The sequence below is a fragment of the Calypte anna genome, chromosome 2 (assembly GCF_003957555.1).
Source record: "Calypte anna isolate BGI_N300 chromosome 2, bCalAnn1_v1.p, whole genome shotgun sequence".
Lineage (NCBI taxonomy): Eukaryota > Metazoa > Chordata > Aves > Apodiformes > Trochilidae > Calypte > Calypte anna.
The window spans coordinates 67,481,699-67,505,699 of record NC_044245.1 but is presented as its reverse complement, the minus strand read 5'-3'; the positions used below and the strand labels follow the sequence as shown (position 1 = coordinate 67,505,699).

At 37.9% G+C, this 24,001-nt stretch overlaps 1 protein-coding gene across 5 annotated transcripts; it reads left to right on the top strand.

Moving 5' to 3' along the window:
- Positions 1-68: 68 nt before the first annotated feature.
- Positions 69-23,232, top strand: PRPF4B (pre-mRNA processing factor 4B). Of its 5 annotated transcripts, XM_030444495.1 has the most exons (17): positions 69-184; positions 4,146-5,339; positions 8,269-8,442; positions 8,718-8,873; positions 9,514-9,595; positions 11,882-12,092; positions 14,384-14,457; positions 15,496-15,586; positions 15,936-16,083; positions 17,295-17,432; positions 18,619-18,772; positions 19,734-19,848; positions 20,341-20,492; positions 20,971-21,057; positions 21,682-21,777; positions 22,331-22,465; positions 22,979-23,232. In XM_030444495.1, the coding sequence occupies exons 1-16, from the start codon at positions 147-149 to the stop codon at positions 22,430-22,432; spliced, it is 3,012 nt and encodes a 1,003-aa protein (XP_030300355.1). In that variant the 5' UTR covers positions 69-146; the 3' UTR covers positions 22,433-22,465; positions 22,979-23,232. The 5 variants fall into 5 exon arrangements, 3 of the variants coding, with proteins under 3 accessions (XP_030300355.1, XP_030300354.1, XP_030300353.1); XR_003987177.1 differs by having other exon boundaries at positions 21,682-22,465; positions 22,979-23,024; XR_003987178.1 differs by lacking the exon at positions 22,979-23,232 and having other exon boundaries at positions 21,682-21,959; positions 22,331-22,411.
- The last annotated feature ends 769 nt before the right edge of the window (positions 23,233-24,001 follow it).

Here is a 24,001-nt window from a genome sequence, read left to right as displayed (position 1 = left end):
CGCCCCGCTTCCTACTCAGGCCGCGGGGTTCACTTCCGTCGTCCCCCTCCTCAGCCCACCCGCCCCTCCCCCCGCGGGGCCTGCCTGCGCCTGCGCCGCGGCCCCGCGTCTCCCCCAGCGGTAGCGAAGGAGTTTGGAAGTTCAAAATGGCCGCCGCGGCGGAACCCGAGCAGCGAGCGCCCGAGTAAGAGAGCGGCAAGGAGGCTCCTCGCTATGGCGCCTCGGGAAGGGAGGGAGGCGGAGGGGAAGTGCGGGCGAGGGGTAGACGAGGCCCGGGTGGAGGAGGGAGAGGGGAGAAGGCGGCGGCTCCGGGGGAGAGGGGTTACCATAGGAGCCGCTGGCTGGCCGGCCGCCACGCCGTGAGGCGGCCCAGCGGGGTCGGGCTGCGGTAGTCGCCTCTCTCCGGTTGGGGACCGGGATAGACGGGGGAGGGATGGAGGGGGTAGAAGTGGAGATGGGGAATTAAGGAAGGGGGGAGGGGGGGGGGGGGAGGGTAACGATGTGGAGGCCGTGAGATGGGCGCGCGCGAGGCGGCCCGTTGGGTGTGGGGGGAGGGGAACCGGGACCGGGACTTGGGGACCGGGACCAGGACCTGCGGGCGCGTGTCCTCAGTCCCGCGTGCGCCTTCCCGCCTCAAGGCGGAGGGGGAAGTGGGGGGTGGGGTGTGTATAGGGAGGGGGTTTAGGCCTCAGGAGCGGCCCGCCCGGGTCTCGCTCGGGCACCTCCTGCCCCTCCCCGGGGAGGCGGGTTGTGCCGCGGGAGAGGAAGCGGCGGGGGTTGGAAGGGGGAGGGGGGGAATATCCTCTTTCTCCGCGTGTTTGTGAGGCCGCTGCCCTCCCGAGCCGGGGTCGGGCATCCCTGAGGCGAAGCCGGGCCGGCGCTCCCCGGGATACCAACTCCCCACCACCACCACCACCCCAACCCGTTGGGCCCCGGCTGTGTCCGAGTGAGGCCTCCTCCAACGTGGGGATCGGGGAGCCGGGTCAGCCGGTGCCTCGGGGCTGCCTTTCCGCCCGCAGCCGCTGCCCGCCCTGCGGCGAGCTCACCTCCCCGGAGTCCCGGGCGCTCTCGCGTTATGAAGAGCGTCTGTGCTGGTGGAAGCAAAAAGCGATTTGTTGCCGCCAGCCCCTCCTTCCAGCCCTCGAAATGACTGGCAACTCCCGGCTCCCGTTGGGAAGCGAAGATGGAGCTGCCGCCTCCCCGACGGAGCGGGTCTCTGGGGGTGCATTTTCCGGGCCAACCCCGTTAGCGTTTAGAGGTTTGGGTTTGTCGATGCTCTTTCTTCTCTGGGACTTTTTTCCCGGAGGTGACAACTCAGTGCCTACTTTATTGCTGCTCTTCTCTCTGCAAACATTTTTTGCCATATGATCCAATTTCTGTATTTCTTTTTCTCCCTTTAAAAGAAACGATTTGAGACTTTTTTTATTTTTGTTAATCTTGGAAGTAGGTAAACAGGTGAGGAGAAGCAGTGGTTACACTTAAGCCATGTAAAACACATGAGCACATCAAGTATTTAGCATTGTATAAAGAAACATAATTCAGAGCAATAAGCTCTAGGAAGGGAGATCTCTGTCAATAGGAAGTCTGAATGTAGGAAAATCTGGGTGAAATCTCTTTCATGGACTTCTTGTCATTCTCCCTTAATTCAGAAGTAAGGAAAGGTGGGACTGTAACAAGATCATGTCACTATTCCTCTGCTAAAGCCATTAACACCCAAATATGTAGTTACTGAGCTACCTTATTACCTTCTGAAATCTTCTTAAAAGGTTTCTTATCCATGTCATTACACCTCGGAAGCATTTCAAATGAAGTAAAAGCTTTATCTGTGTTTTGATAAAGTTACTTGAAATAAACAGATCCTTGTCCACTAATAAACTCTTAAAACATTTTATGCATGTTGCCAAAATTAATAGTAATTTTATTGTAGAGGTGCAAATGCAAAGAGAGATGATGGTTGTTTTAGCAGCCTCCTGCAGCTGGAGTTGCTGCTGTAGTGCTGTGTCTCACCTGGTGCCTTGGCTATCAGCTTGCTTTTGTGGAATCTAAAGTGAGATTACATAGCACTAAACTACATACAGTAATGAAATACCTTCCTTATAGATTTCAGTTTAACTTTCTGCTATTAGAGCAGACTTGATCTGAACGAATTTGAATGGATGTGATTTTTGTTGTTCTGTAATATCTTTATAGTGTGTTGAAGTATCATTGATGTGTTATCAGGGACTTACACAACACCCTGCATCTGACTAAAAGAAATTTTGAAAGATGCAGAACTCCCTTAAAATTCTGCTTTTGGCATTTCTGTGCCCTTTAGCCAACTTAGACCATTGACATTCTTGCTCTGGGTTGTAAATCCAAGTTGAAAAAGCTTACATGTAATACATTTTCCTTTCTTTTTCAGTTCTTCTGTGCCAAGTGCAGGTAGAGCAAGCTCATTTTAAGGCATTCTGTCTTCCTTTCTGATACTCTGTTGTAAGGGTGTGGAGTGTTAGGAGGAAGCAGTTAAGAAAAATGCCCTTCTTTCTACGTGCTTTGAGTAAACAGCAGTAGTGAGAAAGATAAAGAAGAAAAAGAATATAGTATTCTAACTTAAGTCTCTGAATATTGCATATTTTTAAGTCTGTTCCTTTAAGAAATACCCCATTTTGGAGTACTAAAGTGTTAATGATTTTAGCAAATAATTTCAGTCTATATTGCAGAAAACTCTGGTTTATTTAGTAGCACTAGACTTCACAATAACTCAAGCAGGAAAGAATCAGTAACTGTGTGCTGTTTGAATATCCTATCTATAACTAGGAAGACTTCAAACAAATGTGAAGTGACATCCACTAAGCCTCGCTTAGGATACCTCTGCTGTATTATTTCTATTGGATCATTGGTCATATTCTGCAGAAACATCTGTTGTGTTAAGCTAATAGAGTTCATAATATGTCTCTCCATTTCTCTGTACACCCCCCACTTCACCACTCTCGAACATGCTTAGGGAATTTCTTTTCAATGAATGAGGCTTAGAATATATTTAGGTTACTGAAGTGTTGGCTAGTACATTCTGAAACTGTAGCTTAAGTGAAGTGAGCCTCTAGAAGGGTGAACTCTGGTACCTATATTTGGCAACAGTTTCCAAAAGGCAAACAGCCTTCTTGCCACAGACAGTAATGGAATTGATATTCTGAGGGAGATCAATTTTTACAGCTAAACACTGTAAAAAACTTATTGGTTAAGCCAGTTCTGAAAAGGATGACAGTTTAAGTGAATGCATAAAGTCAGGACTTCATTTTATAGTTTTTGAAGTCATGAAGTACACTATTTAAATTGCTTGTTGCTGTGACTACCTCATTGAAATACTTATTTCTTTTTCAGAAGAAACACTGTACATTATTTTGATAACTGTCTGGAAGTTTCTTTTTTGCTTTTCTGGCCAGTGCTGTATTAAAGGCCTAAAGATTACAGTTGTGGTTTTGTTTTTTTTTCTTCAGGAAGCTATTAGTCTGCTGTATACTATCAGAAAACTTTTCTGAAATTAGACTTCCTTAATTGATCATGTTCCTCAGTAGTGTACCGTGTACTGCATAAATGATATAAATGCAGTTCCTGATTTTCTAACAGGTGTGTACACTTAGAACTAGCAGTTAAAAAAGAATCAGCTGGCTCCATGTGAGATTTTGTAAGGTGGCTTCATTAGGTGGTCAGAGTCATCCCTTGAAAAAAGTTTCCATCTTTGGAGCACAACTGTGTTTTGTCATTTGAAAATAATTTTAAAAGGCATAGCTTGGGTTAGTCATTAGAGTGGAAAAGTAGATAATGTAGATGATGGAGAGGATGCATAAATACACAGCACTTTTGTGTACTGTTAAGAGGTACTGTCGGTAATGAACCTAAAGGCATAAGCATTGATTTCACCCATGCTTAGTTTTGTTAGTGCATTTGCTGTATCATCTTTCTGTAGTATTTTTTTTGCCGTTGTGTTGTCTGTTTGTGAGGAAGTCTGTCTGCTGCTATATCTTAGTTACACTAGAAGTGCACTTTTAATCCTTCCAAAGATAGGTAGTTAAATGCCAGTTAGTTTCTACCATGAAAATGACTGTCAACATAAGATGAAGGACTGCTACGAGATAGTACTGATACTCAATTGTTATTTTTTGCAGGGTTGAGGATGCTGATGCATCTGAGAAAAGTGTAAATGAAGAAAATGGGGAAGTATCAGAGGCAGACCAACCTCAGAACAAGCACAGCCGGCACAAAAAAAAGAAACACAAACACCGAAGTAAACACAAGAAACATAAACATTCTTCAGAAGAAGATAAGGACAAAAAACATAAACACAGACACAAACATAAGAAACATAAACGAAAAGAGGTAGCTGATACCTCTGACAAGGAAGATGGACCAGCTAAAAGAACTAAAATTGATTTTTTAGCTCCTCTGGAAGACTTGGAGAAACAAAGAGCATTGTTGAAAGCTGAACTTGAAAACGAATTAATGGAAGGAAAAGTCCAGTCTGGGATGGGATTAATATTACAAGGTTATGAGTCTGGATCTGAAGAAGAGGGGGAGATTAATGAAAAAGTACGAAATGGAACAAAACCCACAACCAAGTCGAACACTAAGGGGAAATTAGAACCTGTGGACAATAAAGCTAGTTCCAAGAAAGGAAGTAAGAGTGAATCAAAAGAAAGGACTAGGCACAGATCTGACAAAAAGAAGAGCAAGGCAGGAGTTGATGGAATCAAAGAGAAGACAACTAGAAGCAAGTCCAAAGAGAGGAGGAAATCGAAAAGCCCTTATAAGAGAAGTAAATCCCAAGATCAGACAAGGAAATCTAGGTCTCCAATGCTTAAAAGACGATCTCAGGAGAAAAACAGGAAGTCTAAATCCCCTCCAGAAGATAGAAATAAGGTGGATGATAAAAGTAAGTCAAGAGATCGCAGAAAGTCTCCGGTTGTAAATGAAAACAAAAGCAGAGATCGTGGCAGAAAATCTAAATCTCCAACAGAACTAAGAAGCAAATCCAAAGATAGAAGATCACGGTCCAAAGATAGAAAACCTAGGAGATCAGAGACTGAAAAAGAAAAAAAGCCAATTAAATCTCCTTCTAAAGATGCTTCTTCAGGGAAAGAAAACAGGTCCCCTAGACGACCTGGACGTAGTCCAAAAGGAAGAAGCTTATCTCCAAAACAACGTGAAAAGTCAAGAAGAAGCAGATCCCCTCTCTTTAATGATCGTAGATCTAAACAGAGTAAATCCCCCTCTCGAACGCGGTCTCCAGTTAGAAGAGTAAGGAGCAGGTCTGCAGAAAGGAAAAGAAGAGAATCAGAAAGGAGGCGTCTGTCTTCTCCCAGGTAAGTTAAAGTTGTAATGAACTGTCGCAAAAATGCATTACAGAATGAAGTTCTAGTTTGTTGTGTTCTGAAAATACCTATTTCAAAATGCAGTTGGATTGTGCATTGCATTATGAGCTCACTTTGTATGTATTCAGTTTTTTAAAAAAACACTTCCTCCCCCCCTCCGTCAGACATGCAAATTCAGCTTTGCTTGTTAGAATGCTGAATTATTTGCTGCTCACACCCTTACTGGAAACAAGTTTTGTAGCTTAGGATCTCCTTTTTGTTATTCAGTTCAATTCAGAATTTGGCTTGTCCTTTGTTTCTTAGTTAACAGCTCTGTTGCATTCAGGAATTTTCTGAGGTGTGAGAGTCCCTTCCACTCTTACATGTGAGTGTTGGCTAAAAATGAGTAATTAACAGCTTATCTCCCTCCAAAAAAACCCTAATGATTGAGCTAGCTTGTATGAATGTAAGCAAACCTTTTGCATCAAGATATCCTTCTCACTGTTGTTTTTACTAAAAATATTTTGTATTTTTTCTTCGCTCGAGTTATAGCAGTGTTTCTTTTTTATTGGTCTGTTTTGTATCATTACTGTATTTTGCATACACTTCAAGGAGAAAGAGTGAAATATTAAAAAAAGAATTAAAAAGACAATTTAGCTTATGAGAGCAGTTAATTTGAAATTTAATATAAGCCAGGAGACAATAATTACTAGCATTGCCTTCTCTAAAGTAATAAGGCCTGGATGATAAGTTCCCAAGCAGAGAACAATCCAAGTGCAAACAGTTTTGGAAGTTAATTCATTAAATCTAAGAAGTTCATCAGGCAGAGTAGTTCATCATAACTTCCGGATAATGAGTAATTTAAAACATTTTATCATGGGGCTTGGCTTCACCCACTCCCAGAACTAAGAACACAGAAGTATGAATTTTAAGCCATACATTGAAACCACAAAGATCTAACTCAGTAAATAAGCACCTAGTAAGTGTGAAAGTCTTTCTGGTTTTGAGTTTGGTGTATCTTCTACAGGCACGTTGTGAGTTTGCTTGTACTACTGCTTCGCAATACTGCAGGTACTTTAGAGGATGTCCCGGTGGTGTTGACCAGATTAAGCAATGCTGTCAACACTAGCAGTTTTTCTGACTGCTTTCTGGTGAATCAGGAATGTATTGGTGCAACCACCAAGTTTCTTTGACGTAGAATTCGACTTCTGTAGCGTTTTTCCTGGTTTCCTTTCTCATGACAGCTTGAGTTGCAGCCACTTTGAACTGGTTGTCTAAATGCTATTTCAAGTGATGCATGTGTCCAAAATTCTGATATCAAATTCATATTTCCCTTACGGTGAGAAGCATGTGAATTTGAGGCTACTAAGAAATATTTTCTGCTGGCAGTGTTTGCAGATCACAAGGAATTGCTACATCCTGAACTAACCCCACCTATATTGGGAGTTTAACTGCATTAATTACTCAGGCTTCCAGCGAATTTCAGGAGCTTTAATGAACAGTTTTAACCAAAAATTCACAGTAATTTAATTTTCATGTTTGTTTCCAGTGTTCTTATCATGGAAGATACCTCTCAGGTCTTTGAATTAAGTTAATCACTATGTGATGTTACTATGATTCTTTATCAGCTTCTATTTTTTATACCTGTGATCCCTGAACTGATCCATTTTTTTTTAGATATTTCTATTGGTGTTTGGCAGTACAACCACTTTGTTAGTCAGGAAGCCTGGAAATATTGGTTCGTCCTGTGATTTTTTTGAGTATTGTTGTTCACAAGAGTGTAACAGAAATTAAATGGCTTAGAAGGATAAGCCTGTTCCACCATCTGAGTCTACAGTAATTTCTTGTAGAAACTGCCAGTACTCCTGCATGTGCATAGATTTTCCTTTTGCCCCACTGCTTACTGTTTTATGCCAGTTCTGTATGCCTGTTCATTATGAATAGCTAAGGTAACTGAAGCTAACAGTCTCAAAATAAATTAAAAAAACTATTACTGAAATGGAATTAATCTTTCAGACCCAGGAGATTTTCTTCATTGATGACACCTGAAATAATTTTTCCCAATTTGGTTTTTAAAGGAAAAAAATGGAAGGCAGGGGGAGAAGAAATAAAGTAGTAACAATTCATTTGAACAATACTTTCTAAGAATTTCTGTTGCAGCTTCATTAGTATAGTTGTTAACTTTTTTTAACATCTTTTGAATTTTTGATTGAAGTCTCATTGATATGGAATACAATTAAACTTTTTTATGTAGTTGTCCCGGCAAGGATTATTTTTTCTTGAATAATCATGAATCTCTATACACAAGAACAAAGAAATTTTCAGTGGCACACAATGTCAAACTTGAATTATTTTTTAATTTGAGAAGGGTTAGTTTACATGTTAATTAAGAATTTTAGAATTTTCAGCTGCTGTATCACAGTTTGTGAAATGTTGAAGACATTGAAGTTCTAGCGCCCAGATAGAAATAGACATTAAAGCAGTAGCTGTGGAGCAGCATGGTCTTCAATTTCAGTACAGTATTGTAAGGTTGCTGAGAAAGTTCTCAAAAATTAGTCTTGGGGTTTTATTTCTTGTTTAAACTCTGTTTCTGATAAACATGAGAACAGACCACTATTTATGTAAGAATTAAAACAGAAGCTTTGTTTTAAAACCTCTCGTAGCTTTGTGGTAGTGGTTCACCAGCTCAGTTTCCAGAGTTGCCCCGAGAGAGGCCTGCATATGGAGGTGTTTATCAGGGTGGGCAGACACATGCCAGAAGGGCAGCCAGCTCTCTGACACCCCTAAACCATCCCTTCCTCAGAAGCCCAGCTGGTGGTCCCTCACCTGCAGTAATAGTTTTAAGAGAGCTTTTGAAAGGAATTGTGTGTTGTTTTATTGTTTGTTTGTTTGTTTTCATCTTGCTTCTGATTTTACTACCACTCTCTTCTTCTCTTTTAAGAACGCGGACCAGAGATGATATTTTATCTCGACGTGAGAGATCAAAAGATGTCAGCCCACCCAGCAGATGGTCCCCATCCAGAAGGAGGTCTCGGACCCCCATTAGAAGGAGGTCTCGTACACCCCTGCGGCGTAGCCGATCTCCGAGAAGGCGGAGCAGGTCTCCTCGGAGGAGGTGAGGACATGTTGCTTTTTTTTTTTTTTAAATGTTTTGTAAATATTACTAAAAGAATAAAGATTACTATCTTATATGTAAAAAATATGATGCCCTTTTTGGTTCACATGTGTATATGTGCTAGTGTAGTTGAATTAATATTGTCCTCCATAAAATCATTTGTCCTAATTTTTGAGTCATTACCTACCTTTATGTTTTATAAATAGGTTTTGCTCCTTTTTGTCAAATAAGACAAACTCAAACACACCCCAAAACCCCTCTTTTATTCTTACCAGGGATAGAGGTCGAAGAAGTAGATCTCGCCTTCGAAGGAGGTCCAGATCACGTGGTGGCCATAGACGTAGGAGCAGAAGCAAGGTTAAAGAAGACAAATTTAAAGGTAGTCTTTCTGAGGGTATGAAAGCTGAACAGGAGTCTTCATCAGATGAAAAGTAAGAATTAATTTTTAACTTTAAATGATTATCTAAAAATACAGATCCACTAATAGAGAAAGAACGGACATTTATCTTTAGGGGTGTTTTTTTTCGTTGTCACCTGAAACCATTATCATATTTTAGTACTTGTGATCTTGTCAGATTACTGTTAGGGTGATCTAACAAACTTTGGAGTATGCAGGATATACCAAGATGTATAGTGAGCTGACTTGAGGGGATGGTACATTGCTGTTTCTAATTTAGACCTCATTAGTATCTTTTGAAAATATCTGGCCTGTGGAGGCTTGAGGAAAAACTGTAACAGCTGAAAGGATTAATTGCAATCTGCAAATTATTTTGTATTTGCTAAATATCTACTTAATCCAATTGCACAAGAGTATGCATCCTTAATCAAATTATCAAGGGTGAATGATGTAAGTCCCATCAAAGAGATCTCCAAAAAGATATTAAAGGATAAATTTTCTCTGTAAGGACATGTAAATGTACACACTGGGATTTAATACATCTTTGCTTTCTGAGTCAGTTGAATAGCTATTGTTAAATAGATTGTGTGCTTTCTATGCCAAAGATCTGTATTTGGTAAAATTCCGTAGATAATCTTGTATTTATCGTGTTACATAACAATTTTTTTTTTTAGCCTTGAAGACTTTGATTTGGAGGAAGAGGATGAAGAAGCAGAGATCAGACAAAGAAGATTACAGCGGCAAGCAATTGTTCAGGTATATTATTGTATTATCATGTGAGTGACAGAAAATAATTTTATGATTTTAGTGTAAAATGTGATAAAAGAAGGCTCTTAGCCTATTACTACATTACAGTAATAATTACTGTTTTTCCAGTTTATTGTAAATGTTGATCCTGGTTCAACTTTACACTTGGAGTGCAACAATGTTGCTTTCAAGACTAAAGCAACTCTTCTAGCAACCGCAGTGGTGGTTCAAGGGTTGGACTCAATGATCTCTGAGGTCCCTTCCAACCCAGCCAATTCTATGATTCTGTGAGTCTTTTTTGTGCTACAGTTCAGCATTCTCTGACAGTCCAGTGACATCTTTAAAATGTTTTTCAATTACCTTAATCTGAGCCTTTCTTTTTAGCTCTGTCATTGATAATGTAATGTCAATATAGCATTAAGTTACATATCAATTAACCCAACTGGTCAGTTTGTTTCTAGTAGAAATTGCCCATTTCCAAAACATAGAGCTACTGATGTGGGTTCCCTCTTCATAGAATCATAGAATTGGCTGGGTTGGAAGGGACCTCAGAGATCATCAAGTCCAACCCTTGATCCACTCCCGCTGCAGTTACCAGACCATGGCACTGAGTGCCACATCCAGTCTCTTTTTAAATATCTCCAGGGATGGAGAATCCACTACTTCCCTGGGCAGCCCATTCCAATGCCTGATCACCCTCTCTGCAAAGAATTCCTTCCTAATATCCAACCTAAACCTCCCCTGGCACAACTTGAGACCGTGTCCTCTTGTCTTGCTGAGAGTTGCCTGGGAAAAGAGACCAACCCCCCCCTGGCTACAGCCTCCTTTCAGGGAGTTGTAGAGAGTGATGAGGTCTCCCCTGAGCCTCCTCTTTTCCAGGCTGAACAGCCCCAGCTCCCTCAGCCTCTCCTCATAGGGTCTGTGCTCAAGTCCCTTCACCAGCCCAGTTGCCTCCTTTGGACCTGCTCCAGGACCTCAATCTCCTTCCTAAACTGAGGGGCCCAGAACTGGACACAGTACTCAAAGTGTGGCCTCACCAGGGCTGAGTACAGGGGCAGAATCCCTTCCCTGGACCTGCTGGTGACGCTGTTCCTGATACAGGCCAGGATGCCATTGGCCTTCTTGGCTACCTGGGCACACTGCTGGCTCATGTTCAGCTTCCTGTCAATCCAAACTCCAAGGTCCCTTTTTCATGAAAGCAGATAATGTATTCAGTGACATGTGTGAATTCACGTGAACATGTTATTTCTGGTAGTGTCAAGTAATATGTGATTGAGGCTACGGAAAGGGAGCTGTGGCTGAAGGGGATGTAATTCTACAACAGAGGATGGGTGTTTATATATTTAAAGTTGGGACTTGGCACAAAGTTAGGTCATTATAAGTAAAGTGCTATAGCATATTTACTTAATATGTAATTGTAGAAAAATGTAGAAATGTAGAAAATGTAATTGTAGAAAAACTGGTTATGATGTGCAGCTGACTTTAAGCAGCATTACCAATACAGCTCATTGCCTTTTTTACAAAGCCAACTGAAAAATCCTTTAGAGCTGTGACTGAGCAAAACCAGATAAAAATACATTCGTTTTAAAGGTAAGTTACAGCTGTAGGTCCACGCAGGAAGCAAATTCCAAAGCTTCATTCCCTAAATAGGATTTATTACTTTTCTTGTTGAATAGTTCAACCTTCATACTGAGTGGTATCAGTGGTTATTAAATTTGACTTTTAACTTTTGGGAGAGGAAGCGACATTTGTATAATTTCATACTACTTGAGTTTAAAAAAAAAAGGTTTTATCTGAAACATTTTTAGTGCATCTGAAATTTTTCAACAAGAATTAATGAGCAGGTTGTACAATTCAAGTAAAAACCTGTATTGAAAAAGTACTTTTCTGTACCATAGCACTTGTAAAAATTATTCTAGGATGCAAGATCATTAATTTTGCCTTAAAAAACTATTTCACTATTTGTGTGCTAGAATGGTTTAGTAATAAATCTATTGGCACTGATGTTTTGTCATAACAAAAAATAGAAATAGAAGTAGGTTTTTACAGAAATGTAAAAGCCTGAAGGACACATGCCTTTTTCAGTCTTCTATGCTCTGGGCTGTGCTGTGTTGTGGCAAAATGAGTTTTCAAAAGCTATATCCCATTCTGCAAGTAATTTGTTGCCATCAGAGTTGTAGGTGATTATGGTAGCAAAGATAAAGGTTTAGCACAAACTGTTGGAAAAGTGAATATGAAAATGTTTAAATTGTGATAAGCTGTGATAGTGAGATTAATAATTCAATCTCCTTTTAGAAATACAAAGGCCAGACAGAAGACAGTAATATATCTGTACCATCTGAACCAAGCAGTCCTCAAAGCAGTACTCGTAGTCGCTCTAACTCGCCAGATGACATCCTAGAAAGAGTGGCTGCTGATGTTAAAGAGTACGAACGGGAAAATGTGGACACGTTTGAGGCATCAGTAAAAGCCAAGCACAACCTCATGACAGTTGAACAGAACAATGGTAAGAATCTGAAATCTCGCCATATAGTGCAATTTATGAAAGCTCAACTTTTAAGCAGAGTGCTTAAAAGGAGCATTTTGCGTAATCTCCTAATATAGTCCCAGACTTGGAAGTAAATTGACTTTTGGGATAGACTTTGAGAATGTTTCCGTGAATATTATAGTACTTAAGGTGTAACATAAAAATAAAGCTTGCTTGCTAAGAGGGATGAGTAGATCGTGCTCTCTCTATTTCTAATAGCACAATTCATACTATAAAATAGGAAGAGCAAATAATAATGTATATCTTTATAGTTAAGAACCACCCTTTATAACTTGGTGGTTTTTCTTCTCACATGTTGTTTTCTTAGAAGCTTAATGCAGTTCTAGTCTTTATTTTGTGATGTATTGGAAACTATACACCTTTTGTCGTTGTTTTTTTTTGTTTGGTTTTGTTTTTTTTCAAAGCCACTGTGTTAGAAGAGTACAGGTGGGTCTGTAGTAATTTAGAATGATGAAGAGTTTTGAGAGTCATTGCTAGTTAGGACCATTTTAATGTCATAACTTCTTGCTGAAGAAATGGCTATTTCTTCCCTGTGTGTAATCTATAGTACAACAATACTGAAATGCTATGCACCTTGAAACAAAACCTACCATGTGCCTGCTGTTGCAAAAGGAACCTACAGCATCTCCCAGTGCACCTCCCTTTTTTCCATTTTTTTTTTTCCATTTTTTTCTCTTGAAAGTGGATTACCATACATCTTCCTGGTAGCCAGAAGGTCTGACTATTTGCTCTGTGGACATATTTGAGTTAGTTTTAACTACTTCAGTTTCTTTTTAGAGTTTAATTGCAATAGTGTGCTCTTTAACAAGGGCTGTGAAACCTGTCCAACCCCTCAGGAGATGGACATTTAGCTTGTATCTCATGTCATTCTCTAGGCGTATCCTTGAGGGCTAAACATGGGGATACTTCTCTTTGAAGTAATAAAGCTACTTCTCTTTGAGACTGGTGTGCTGCTCTGTGCTTTGTCCTGATTTTGCCTTGAGCAGCATGTTTTCAGGTTGTTCTCCCTCATTGTAGGGGAAAAGAACTCTCTTAGACACTTTTCCTTTATTGGCATACCACAACTCTGGACTTAGTCTTATAAAAGACAGTATCTTTTCCCCTTTTTGTCAGAGGCATGTACTGCTTTCTAATTTTGCTTAGTAAGGTGTATGAAAATATAACTGTTAACTACATAAACATTTTTAAGCTACAAAAAAGGTTTGTTACGCTCAAATCTGGGAATTTCATACATTGGTAGGGTTCTGGGCTGGAGGTGGCTACAACAACAGATGCAATCTGACCTTTTTTTAAGAACTATTTTTTATTTAGTAGAAGTAGGATAGGAAGTTGTCCAGAAAGTAGCTGGTAACTCATTATAGTCCAGTGCAAGTGTAACTGGAACTAAGAAAATTTGAGAAAGTTGATGGAAGGATCTGTATCTTGAAACATTGGTGTCAGCATGATGGATGAAAGTTTTTGATGCTGTCAGAAGATTTCAGTCTAGTTATTTTATGTGAAAGTGGCTGCTTATATGTATCACGAGACCTGAAGCATCTAAGGAAAATGATTTATCTTTCTCCATTGCTTAATTCCCTAAGGGGAGTGCCTGTGATGCACCGTGGTCTTGAGGGATGCTACCATAATGTGTGTTTGAAATAGTTTGAAGTTTATTTGCTCTCACTAACATGTACTTAATTTATATTTCTTTGCTTTTATCTTATCAACCAAGTAAAATGTCTTGGGGACTTTAAAGATCATTAAAAGGTGAGAAAGGGATAATCTTGCCCACATTACCAATATTTCTCTTAAATGTAATTGTTAACATTATTTTTGGAGTAAAAGCTACATGAGGTCCTTTTTGACAGGGTTGAAGAAAACACTTTCCAAAGAAATAACTTCTGGGCTTTACAACTTTTTTTTAAGTAAAACCCTTGTGATTAGAAGAAAAGCTTGAACTCATATATCAAAAACATGATGCACACAATCATTTTATTTCTTTTTATACATATGTGGTCATTATCTGTAGTTTGTGTAAGTATGTACTTTTTTGAGGTGTCTTTTTAAAGCGATTTGAAGAATTAACCAATTTGAGTTTTGTATCTCTAGAATGTAAAATTGTATTTGCTAGAAATGTTAGTAGAGCTACCTTTCTGTCTACGTACTGATTTTAGATTATATTGTAAAAATACCAAGTCATAAATTATGCTGGTAACAGAGTTATTAGTTTCTTACCTTTTCATGCTAAGTAATCTAAATTTTATTTTAAGGTTCAGCTCAGAAGAAACTGCTAGCTCCAGATATGTTCACAGAATCAGATGATATGTTTGCTGCATACTTTGATGTAGGTAATTCTTGGAGATTAAATGTATGATTTTATTTGCTTGGGGTTTTTTTAGGGAGTTACTGTCGCTTGATGGTTGTGTGAACTTGCATTTGTAAAAGCATGTGTTAGAGCAGATGATATGTTCTGAATCTTTTGATCAGCCAAGGCAAGAAAGTTCTTATTTAATATTTCAGTGAAAGAAATTCTTCTGAAATTAGTCGGAGCTTTCCCAGAATAACTAATTAGGGAATTCACCTGCTGTTCTAAAATATATAGTATATATAGTGTGTATATAGATAATGGTACAGAGTAACAAATCTGTTTCTGGATTAATTTTTATGTTAGTGTTACCATGCTGCTTGGTTCTGATTATGTAGGTTTTTCCAAAGGTTTATTTATGGTTAACTAAAAAGTGTCGATATTTTAATTTGCTAATGATGCTGTGCTGGAGTGGGTGAAGGGGGTGTGTGTGCTTTTAAGAACTTGAAAATTACAGCTAGGTATTTAAATGACTTGCAAGTGGGCAGTTCTCCCGTCCGGAAGCTGTGTTTCAATTGAAGGTATTTGTTACTACTCATAGATTTGAATTGGTTGTAATATACTGCCAAGTCTGTCCAGATATGTCAACAGCAGTTGTAATAATTTTCTGATCATAAATATAATAATATGAGATCTGTGAAGTGACACTGAATGAGTAGAAATTCAAGACTTAAACAGTTCCATTTTCCCTGAAAATGGTTTTTTTACTTCAAATGTATACATAAAAAGTGCTATTCAAATGGTCAAAAATGGCACTCTAACCTGGCTTGTATAAATTCCTTATGGGCATTAATTAAAACATTGCTCATTTGTGTTTAGTAATAGTTCTATTGGTTGTTCCCATCCTCTTTCCTTGCATCGATCTTCATCTACTGCTATGTAAATAGCATTTTGTGTACAGTAGTTTATCTCTCCTACAAGTTAAGTGTGTTTGTACTGTGGTGGGTAGGAACAGTGTTCCAGGAGTAAAAGGTCTTTTGGTAAGCAAACAAGCAAAGCTGCTACTTTTTATTTCAGAGTGCTCGGCTAAGGGCTGCTGGGTTTGGAAAAGACTTCAAAGAAAACCCCAATCTCAGGGATAACTGGACAGATGCAGAAGGCTATTACCGTAAGTTGTGTTTGTTGATTTGTAAGGTGCTGAATCGAAAAGATAGTCATCTCTAAAAAGGACTGAAATGTTGCTCTTATGTAAATGTTCCATAGTGCCCTATAACGGTGTGTAATGTAATGTATGAAATGAGTGTGCAGGTTTTAACCTCAGTTAGGCAAAGACCTTAGACTTACAGAATCCGAGTTTCTGCCCCGTGATTTCCACGGAGCTAAACACATTGAGTGCTATGAAATTAACTGATGAAGACTGTTTTATACAGAATTATACAGAATGGTTTATTTTTCATAAAAGGTTTCATTACGTGTGTGACTAAAAACTCTTTAAATTGCTTGGTTTCATCCTTCAGGTGTTAATATAGGTGAAGTTCTAGATAAACGTTACAATGTCTATGGTTACACTGGTCAGGGAGTCTTCAGTAACGTAGTACGAGCCAGGGACATGGCAAGAGCCAACCAAGAAGTAGCAGTTAAAATCATCAGGAACAATGAACTTATGTAAGTAATATTTTTGTTTAATAATACTAAAGTGTGTGTGTAATGGAAGTTTTTTTCATGATGTGATTTGCATCTCCCTTTGTTTCAAGTGAAGTAACAGATTACAGCTGTGATTCCTGCCTTTTCTGCTAATATGAGCCAGATAATGAATGGGAAGCGCCTGAGGACAATGTATCCACGCTTCTGTACAGCTATCACAGGAGAAGGGTACTTGTGTTTTCATCAGGCACTTTCTCATTTGCAAAACTGCAGGGAACAGCAAGAAACAAGGTTACAAATTAATTACAAGGCCTGTGCAGCCTGAAAACTTTTGAGATGGAAGCCATGAACTGTAAAAATTCTGGTTGGATGGACTAAATCAAGTTGGCAGGCTATGGGTTAGCTCCTAATTGGTCCTCTGCAACTTATAAAAGGCCCTCTATACAACAATTATTTTTGTATGTTTCCTTTGTATTCATATAAGATATGTGAAAAGGGATGGGACTCTTTCTGTTGAAATAATTAAAAAAAAAAAGAGGTCTTACAGAATGAGTGCACATTAGAACATATGATCTACTAAACCTATGATATGTGAGGACTTTTCTGTAGTTGTCATTTTCAGTATCTGCTGCAGTATTTCTACAGTCGTGCATAATGTCCTCTTCCATTAAAGACAACTTAAATGAAAGTATTTTACTTGGAAGTTTTAAAAGTTGTCTTGCTGTGTGTTCATCTGGGTTACTTTGAGTTATGTGGATATGTATCTAGAAAAGGGGGGAATGATGCTATTTCAATTTGGTATGTCATACAAATAATTGGTTTGGGTGTGTATTTGGCTCCATAGTCAGTGTAGCTTAAAACTTTTTTAAAATAATGTGTGTGATTAAGTACTTTTTTTTAAAAGTAAACTTCTCAAGTGAATGTTGGTTGAAACTATAGTGTCATATTACAGAAGAAAATCTAATTTTAGCTTTACATGCAACTAGGAGGGAGGAGGAGAGACTAAGTAAGTTACAGAAGTACAGTGAAGATCACAATCAAATAAACTTACCCATTGTGTAGGCAATGACAGCAAACCACTGTTGAGATTTTTGAAAGCCATAGTACAATTAAGTAATGGCAAGACACTTCTCATTTGTCTATAATTATAACCCAGCAAATTAATGGCTAAATATAAAAGTGGGTCTATAATTTCACTATTTTGTTTTCTAATAATATTTATTTGTTTTCAGGCAAAAAACTGGCCTAAAAGAACTGGAATTTTTGAAGAAGCTCAATGATGCAGATCCTGATGACAAGTTTCATTGTTTACGGTTGTTCAGGCATTTCTACCACAAACAACATCTCTGTCTGGTGTTCGAGCCACTCAGGTAGGATGACAGATGTCAGGGATTCTCTATAAAAAGTAAAGTACTGCTGAGTGGTCTGTACCTTTTTGGGTTTGGCTTTTGTTTTGATACCTTGTTCTGTAGCCAGAATCCATGTACTACTGAACTATTTCTGTCTTGTGTAAAGCATTATTGTGAACTTCCTGCCTGGACAAACAAACAAACAATATATTCTCACCAGTGCTCCATCTTAAGATTTATTTTGTGTGTTTGTCAAAATATTTGTATTAGTTTTTGTAATTCTTTAAGTGTTTGGATTAAGAATGCATTCCCTGAGAGGTTCAGCAAATCCTGTATATCATATGAAGACTAGATATATAACAGCAGTCTAATGAAGACAATTGTTACAGTGCTTTCTTTGCATGCACATTTTTTTGTTTAAATGATTAGGCTGTTTTGCCAGGTTAGTTGTAGTCACTTCAGTTCAGATTTGTGATAAATCTGAATATATTGATGGCTTTAGTTCCCATTCCTGCATAGAGACATCCATAGCTTATAACCATAGCTATAACCATAGCTTTTTGTCATATTTTAATTTTTGCCATATTAGAGGTGAAGATATGTTAATGTGTTGAAGCGATGCAAGTTTTATGAAATTACTATTATATTTTTATTAATAAGCCATAAAAAATTCTTTCCTTCCATTGCATTATCTTCTTCTAACACACTTGTACATTATTTATATGCAATGATGTTATTGTTGTGAAATTGTGGTGGTTTTATCTGCTGCTTAAGTCATCAAAAAAATTGCCTCATCAACTTACATCTTTTGCATACTTCATAACTTATTCAGTAAACAACAAGTACAACAAACAAGGCAGTACAGTTGTTAAGAGAATGCTGTTCGTGTGCAAACAATTCCTCTGAAATCAATCTTGATTTAAAAGTATGTTCTGAGCTAAGTAAGTTCAGGCTAATAAGTAATTACGTGGTATAGGACAGATCTCATTCACCAGCATTTTGATCTCATTCACCAGCATTTTGATCTCATTCACCAGCATTTTTATCTCATGGCTGTAGCTAACAAAGCAGTATGTGTGTTGAATGCTGCTTTTCTACAAAAAAGTGTAAAGCACACTGGTTTCTTCAAGATTGTCTTACAGCTTGGGATGGTGCTGTATTTTTTCTTTAAGATCTTTTCTGTTTCTCTTTCCCTTTCTTTTAATAGTATGAATTTACGAGAGGTGCTAAAAAAGTATGGGAAAGATGTTGGGCTCCATATTAAAGCTGTGCGTTCATACAGCCAGCAGTTGTTCCTGGCTTTAAAACTTCTTAAAAGATGCAATATCTTACATGCAGATATTAAGCCAGATAATATTTTGGTAAGTAATAATTTAATAATTACTTAGAAATAATTTAAACTTATTTTACATAGTCTGTAGTATAAAATGAAACATTTGAAGCTAATAAAATTCTGTTAATTTAGATGAAATAAAAACTGACTTAGGCTGAAAATGTTAAGGGTTTGTGTTTTGATATAAAATGCTATCATGGTACAATAGTAAGTAAGAAATATAATCCAGCATCTAAATAACATCTTTTTTATTACCTTCTTTCTCAAACAAATCTGCATCCAATGGAATCTTTTTAGAAAGCAGATCTTCCAATGCAACACAGTATCCTTAGGAGAAGTCTTGGGATTTTTTTCATCAGTAGCTGAAAAATGTTCTTGTTTTCTCTGGAGTCGAAGAAAGTTGTTTGAGTCTGAATGAAAATAATGCTTATGTGAATAAGGAGGAAAAGTCTGTAATTCCTTTCTTTTGCCTTTTCTGTTTCCATTAAACATTCTGAGTGATAGAAAGTGTGAGAGCTACATCAGAGGAATCGGGCCTCTTTCCTTTGGTTTCCTCAGTAGTCATCCCTGTAACAAACTTGGATTTTTTGCTTTAAAGTGTTCTTGCCATCATAACAGTAAAGTGTACTGTGTGGGTATAAGATACACAAATAATATGCTGGTTTGTGAGTGGTATTCTGGATACTAGAGTTGGAAATCTAAACAGATACAATTTCAGTATCTGTAATGAAATTCAGGTCCACCAGGGATATTTTGGTAAGGGAAAAGCATGTGAAACTGACCTTTTTTGTATTTTGTAGGATCTTAAGACATTAGCTGTCACTTTTCTGTTTAAGAAGGCTTTAGTTTCCATAGAATACAGAGAGGAAGTATTTGAAATACGGGACAAACTTGTAATTCAATGGCCAAAAGTTTTTGTGTTACTTTTACAGTGCTATTGGTGATTCTGTCTACAATAGCATTAATGGATAATAATGTTTAACTTTCAGGTTAATGAGTCTAAAACAATATTGAAGCTTTGTGATTTTGGATCAGCTTCACATGTTGCAGATAATGACATCACACCATATCTAGTTAGTAGATTTTATCGAGCTCCAGAAATCAGTAAGTACATTCACTATGGCTACATGTATCTTGAGCAGTAGCAGAGCATACCAGGACTACAAACTGAGAATTTTGACTTCAATTTATTCTGTTTGGTCTTAGCAAATCACCACTCTGGAAACATGATGGCTTTCAAAAATTCAGACTTTGAAAGCATGCTTGCGTGGCTCTTCGGATAGGGTGGTGGTCAGCTCAGTGAGGACAGGGAGAAGACGTTCTGATTTCTATAGTTACAGTTTAATTTAGAGACACTGTTCTGAGTTCTTGTTTTTTACTAATTTAATTCATGCTGATTAGTTAGGTAAAAACCTGCCTTTCTAAAACAGATGCAGTAAAAGTTAAAAGGCTTGCATAATTTTTTATGGTGACTTCTTATTCCTAAGTGAAGAAGCACCAACAGTTTCAAAATAAGAATTATTTCATCTTGTCTGGTTTTGTGATGTATCATTTAAGGCTGCCTTTGTGGAATTAATTGTAATTGCTCTGTTTCAGTTATAGGAAAAATGTATGACTATGGTATAGATATGTGGTCTGTAGGCTGCACATTATATGAACTTTATACAGGAAAAATACTCTTTCCTGGAAAAACCAATAACCATATGTTGAAACTAGCCATGGATCTCAAAGGAAAGATGCCAAACAAGGTAAGAAAAATAATTATGGGATTTTTAATTAATATCTGAAATTGCTGCAATAAACAGTAGAACTTGCTTACTTTTTTCCCCTGAATTCTATTTCCTGTCATATAAATCTCTTATCAATAAGTAAATATTGGACATCGCTCTAACTGTATAGTTTTTACTGATATAAAAATCTTACAACATGAAATTATACAGCTTTTTTTTCATAGACTAAGTATAAAGTGAAAGCAGAAACCTTACAAGCACTGACCTGAAAAAATATGTAAGTGAATGGAAGAGACTGCTCTTTTTCAGCTGGTTTGAACTTGTATTTTTCATTTGGTCTAATCACTACCTTTTGATATTATATATCAAGATATCCTGTACTTTTCATTAGTATTCAATTATTCATATTGCAATGATTTTGTAGACATTGACACTAATTGGAATTTGCAAGACACAAACATCTTGTCTGAAACTTGTGCCTCTCCCTTGGTTTCAGATGATTCGAAAAGGTGTGTTCAAAGATCAGCACTTTGATCAAAATCTCAACTTTATGTATATAGAAGTAGATAAAGTGACAGAAAGGGTAAGTCTTTATTCGCCTATTACTTATTTTATATTACTTATATTACCTATTACTTACATAGTTATGAAGTAGCAACAGCAACTGTTCCTATGATTTAGGAATGTGTTTAAGAGAAATCTTAAGTTCAGTCTTGGTAGGTATACAGGGTATCTGCACACAATCTATCCCTAAATTATTAATAAAAGAAATTCTGCCTTCATTTAAGGGAAGGATGTCCGGCTTCATTATAATGTGCTTATGTTGTAGGAGGTCTGGTCTCTTACGTCTGGTATCATTTTAACAAGAGTGTCCTTATCAAGAACCACAGGGTCAGTGGTCAACTCTGAGACGTTTCCCCATGGAATCAAAATTTGTCAGTTCCCAGTTATCTGGGATGGTTAGGTTCTTGTGTGCCCCTGCTGCTGGCAAAAGACGGAGCCTGTTCCACCCCTGACAGAATTATTGTCACTCCTCTTGTGCCTCATGAGGATCTGTGAGGCCAGGTTGTGACAAAGGGCGTTGCTTATCAGACATGAGAGAACCCTCGTATCAGCAGCACAAACGTTGCTGCTGAAGCACTGTGGAAGGGATGAGGGTTTTGTGCATGACTTCTGTTCTACAAGGTTGCCATTTTTGTATTTGTAGGAGAAAGTTACAGTTATGAGCACCATTAATCCAACCAAGGACCTGTTAGCAGACTTGATTGGGTGCCAACGACTCCCCGAAGACCAGCGTAAAAAAGTACACCAGCTAAAGGACTTGTTGGACCAGATTCTAATGTTAGACCCAGCTAAACGGATTAGCATCAACCAGGCTCTGCAGCATGCCTTCATCCAGGAAAAAATATAAACCAGATGAAGAAGTTCAAAGGGTTTGAGTAATTAAGATACAAAGACTGAAGAGATTTCACAGCAGTTATTAATGTATATAAACATAAATATTTGCCCTGCAAAGTTGAGGAAGAAATGACACATTTGAATTAACAACAAGGCTGATATTTCTTTTAGAAATGTTAGAGTAATTCTGTTTCGTGTCTTACGTGAAAATTTTCACTGTAGAACCGTTTTAATTGCCAAGACTGCACAGAAGTACAATGCTAATGTATATGGTTGCAGTTCATATATATTATAAAAAAAGCATCTGTTATAAAAAAGAAAAAAAAAAAAAAAGGAAAGAAAAAAAAAAAAGAAGAGCAGTAATACTGGGTGGTTGATTTGTTTTTAGCAGACTTGGCTTCATTTTTGTCTTTAAAAAATGGCCAGCATAAATGCTGTTTATATTCACATTTTCCTAGGTGTGTGTGTGCAGGCCACAGCAGCATGCCCTTGGTGTAGTCAGTGCCGAAGGGGGTCTGTTCCTTCTTGAGCCTGCCCGCAGGGATGGTCTCCTCTTTTAAAGCAGGTTGTGTACAACTTTCAGTACACTGAAGGTAAGCTAACCCATCAACATCACCGGTGTTTAAGCTGTTATTTTACTGGAACAACTGACAAATGAGAGACAATAATAGCATTGTGGCAGAATTCCCTGCATGTTTGATAAATGGTCTTGTTTTATTTTCTGGCATTGCAACCGTGGCATAGTTACAGCTTCTGTTCTGTTCATCACATTTAAAATTTTGAGAGTGCGCACTTGATGGATAGAGCGCCTTCAGTGTACTGTTTCTTATTACTTTAATTTTTTTAATCAACTTGCTATAGACTTTGTATACATTTTGTTAAATACAGTTCACTATGACATAGAACCAGTACTTAAGGACGAGTTTTCATTTAGTAATTACCTATGTTGGGATCTCATTCGAAAGACCTTATATCTAAAGGATAGACAACATAATGAAAATTTTTAACTATTTGTATGTCATTTTGAAAGTGTACTGCTTTATGCTAAAAGTGTTTCATTTGTTCATTGTTTTCATTATTTGTGATCATGTTGTCTTTCAATACAGGCATAAACCTTCCACTCTTGAACAAAGCAGCTGCTTTTTAAAAGCGGTAATTGCTTCTTTACCTTTTATTTCTTTTGTAAATGAGGCTTTTCTTTAAGAAATGTGACTTTAAAGTGTTGTCTCTTGCATAAAACAGTTGACACTTACTTATTGTAAAGTGAAGATTGTTCTGCTGCATGTAAAGTGGACCATGCAGATTTCTGTATGTTTTCAGTATGCATCATTAGATAATAAAGTCTTTTGTGAACAAGGCATTTGTAGCCATTTTTAAAAGAATCTGTCTTCAGTGATGGTAAATCAGGTAATTTATAAGAACCTCCCCTGCATTTTCTAATAATCACTTAATTAAAGGCATTATTAAACATTATTATCTGGCAGAACTATAGGCTATGTTAATTAGATAAATATTTATCACTGCTTAAACAAAAACAAAGCAAAAAGCCCTACAGATACTGTCTGTCTGCTTTCATTGTAATGAAATTATTCCTGTAGGACATGGGATTAAATTCAGGCTTTAACTAATGTTTGTGCTGTTTTTCTCACTTTTCCTTTTGATGGTGCTGAAAGAGAAAAAGGAAAGCGAGTCACAGGCCACTCAACGCCTACTCCATGGGTCTGATTTGCTGAGACACCAACTTCACCTTCCTAACAAGGTTATTTCTGACAGCATGTGTAGATAAACATTTAGCAACAAGTTAAAACAGCTTGAAACATTTGAGTTAGTTATGCAGCTTGAGGAAACCAGGATCAAACTTTTCAGGTCCATACTGCTGTTCTAGTGTTCTCTTTGAAAATGTTAAGAACTTCACCTTTTCATTTTTGTTAATATATTCCAAAAAGCTGTGAAAACCCCACTGGTTTCACATACTTTATATTACTACTTCAAACTAAGAAGGGTTTTTGTGTCCATCTAGGTACATAATGGCAACAGTCATGCACTCTTAGTGCACTCAGGAATGGAAAAATGGCACAAAGCTGTCATTCTGCTGGTGGGGAATGCCCCACCAAGGAGATGTAATGAAC

Excerpts from the sequence above, each read along its gene's own strand:
- PRPF4B (XM_030444493.1), top strand. The coding sequence starts at position 147 with ATGGCCGCCGCGGCGGAACCCGAGCAGCGAGCGCCCGA. Across the intron at positions 185-4,145 it reads CCCGAGCAGCGAGCGCCCGA|GGTTGAGGATGCTGATGCAT; the intron begins GTAAGAGAGCGG and ends TATTTTTTGCAG. Across the intron at positions 21,058-21,681 it reads TAGATAAAGTGACAGAAAGG|GAGAAAGTTACAGTTATGAG; the intron begins GTAAGTCTTTAT and ends TTGTATTTGTAG.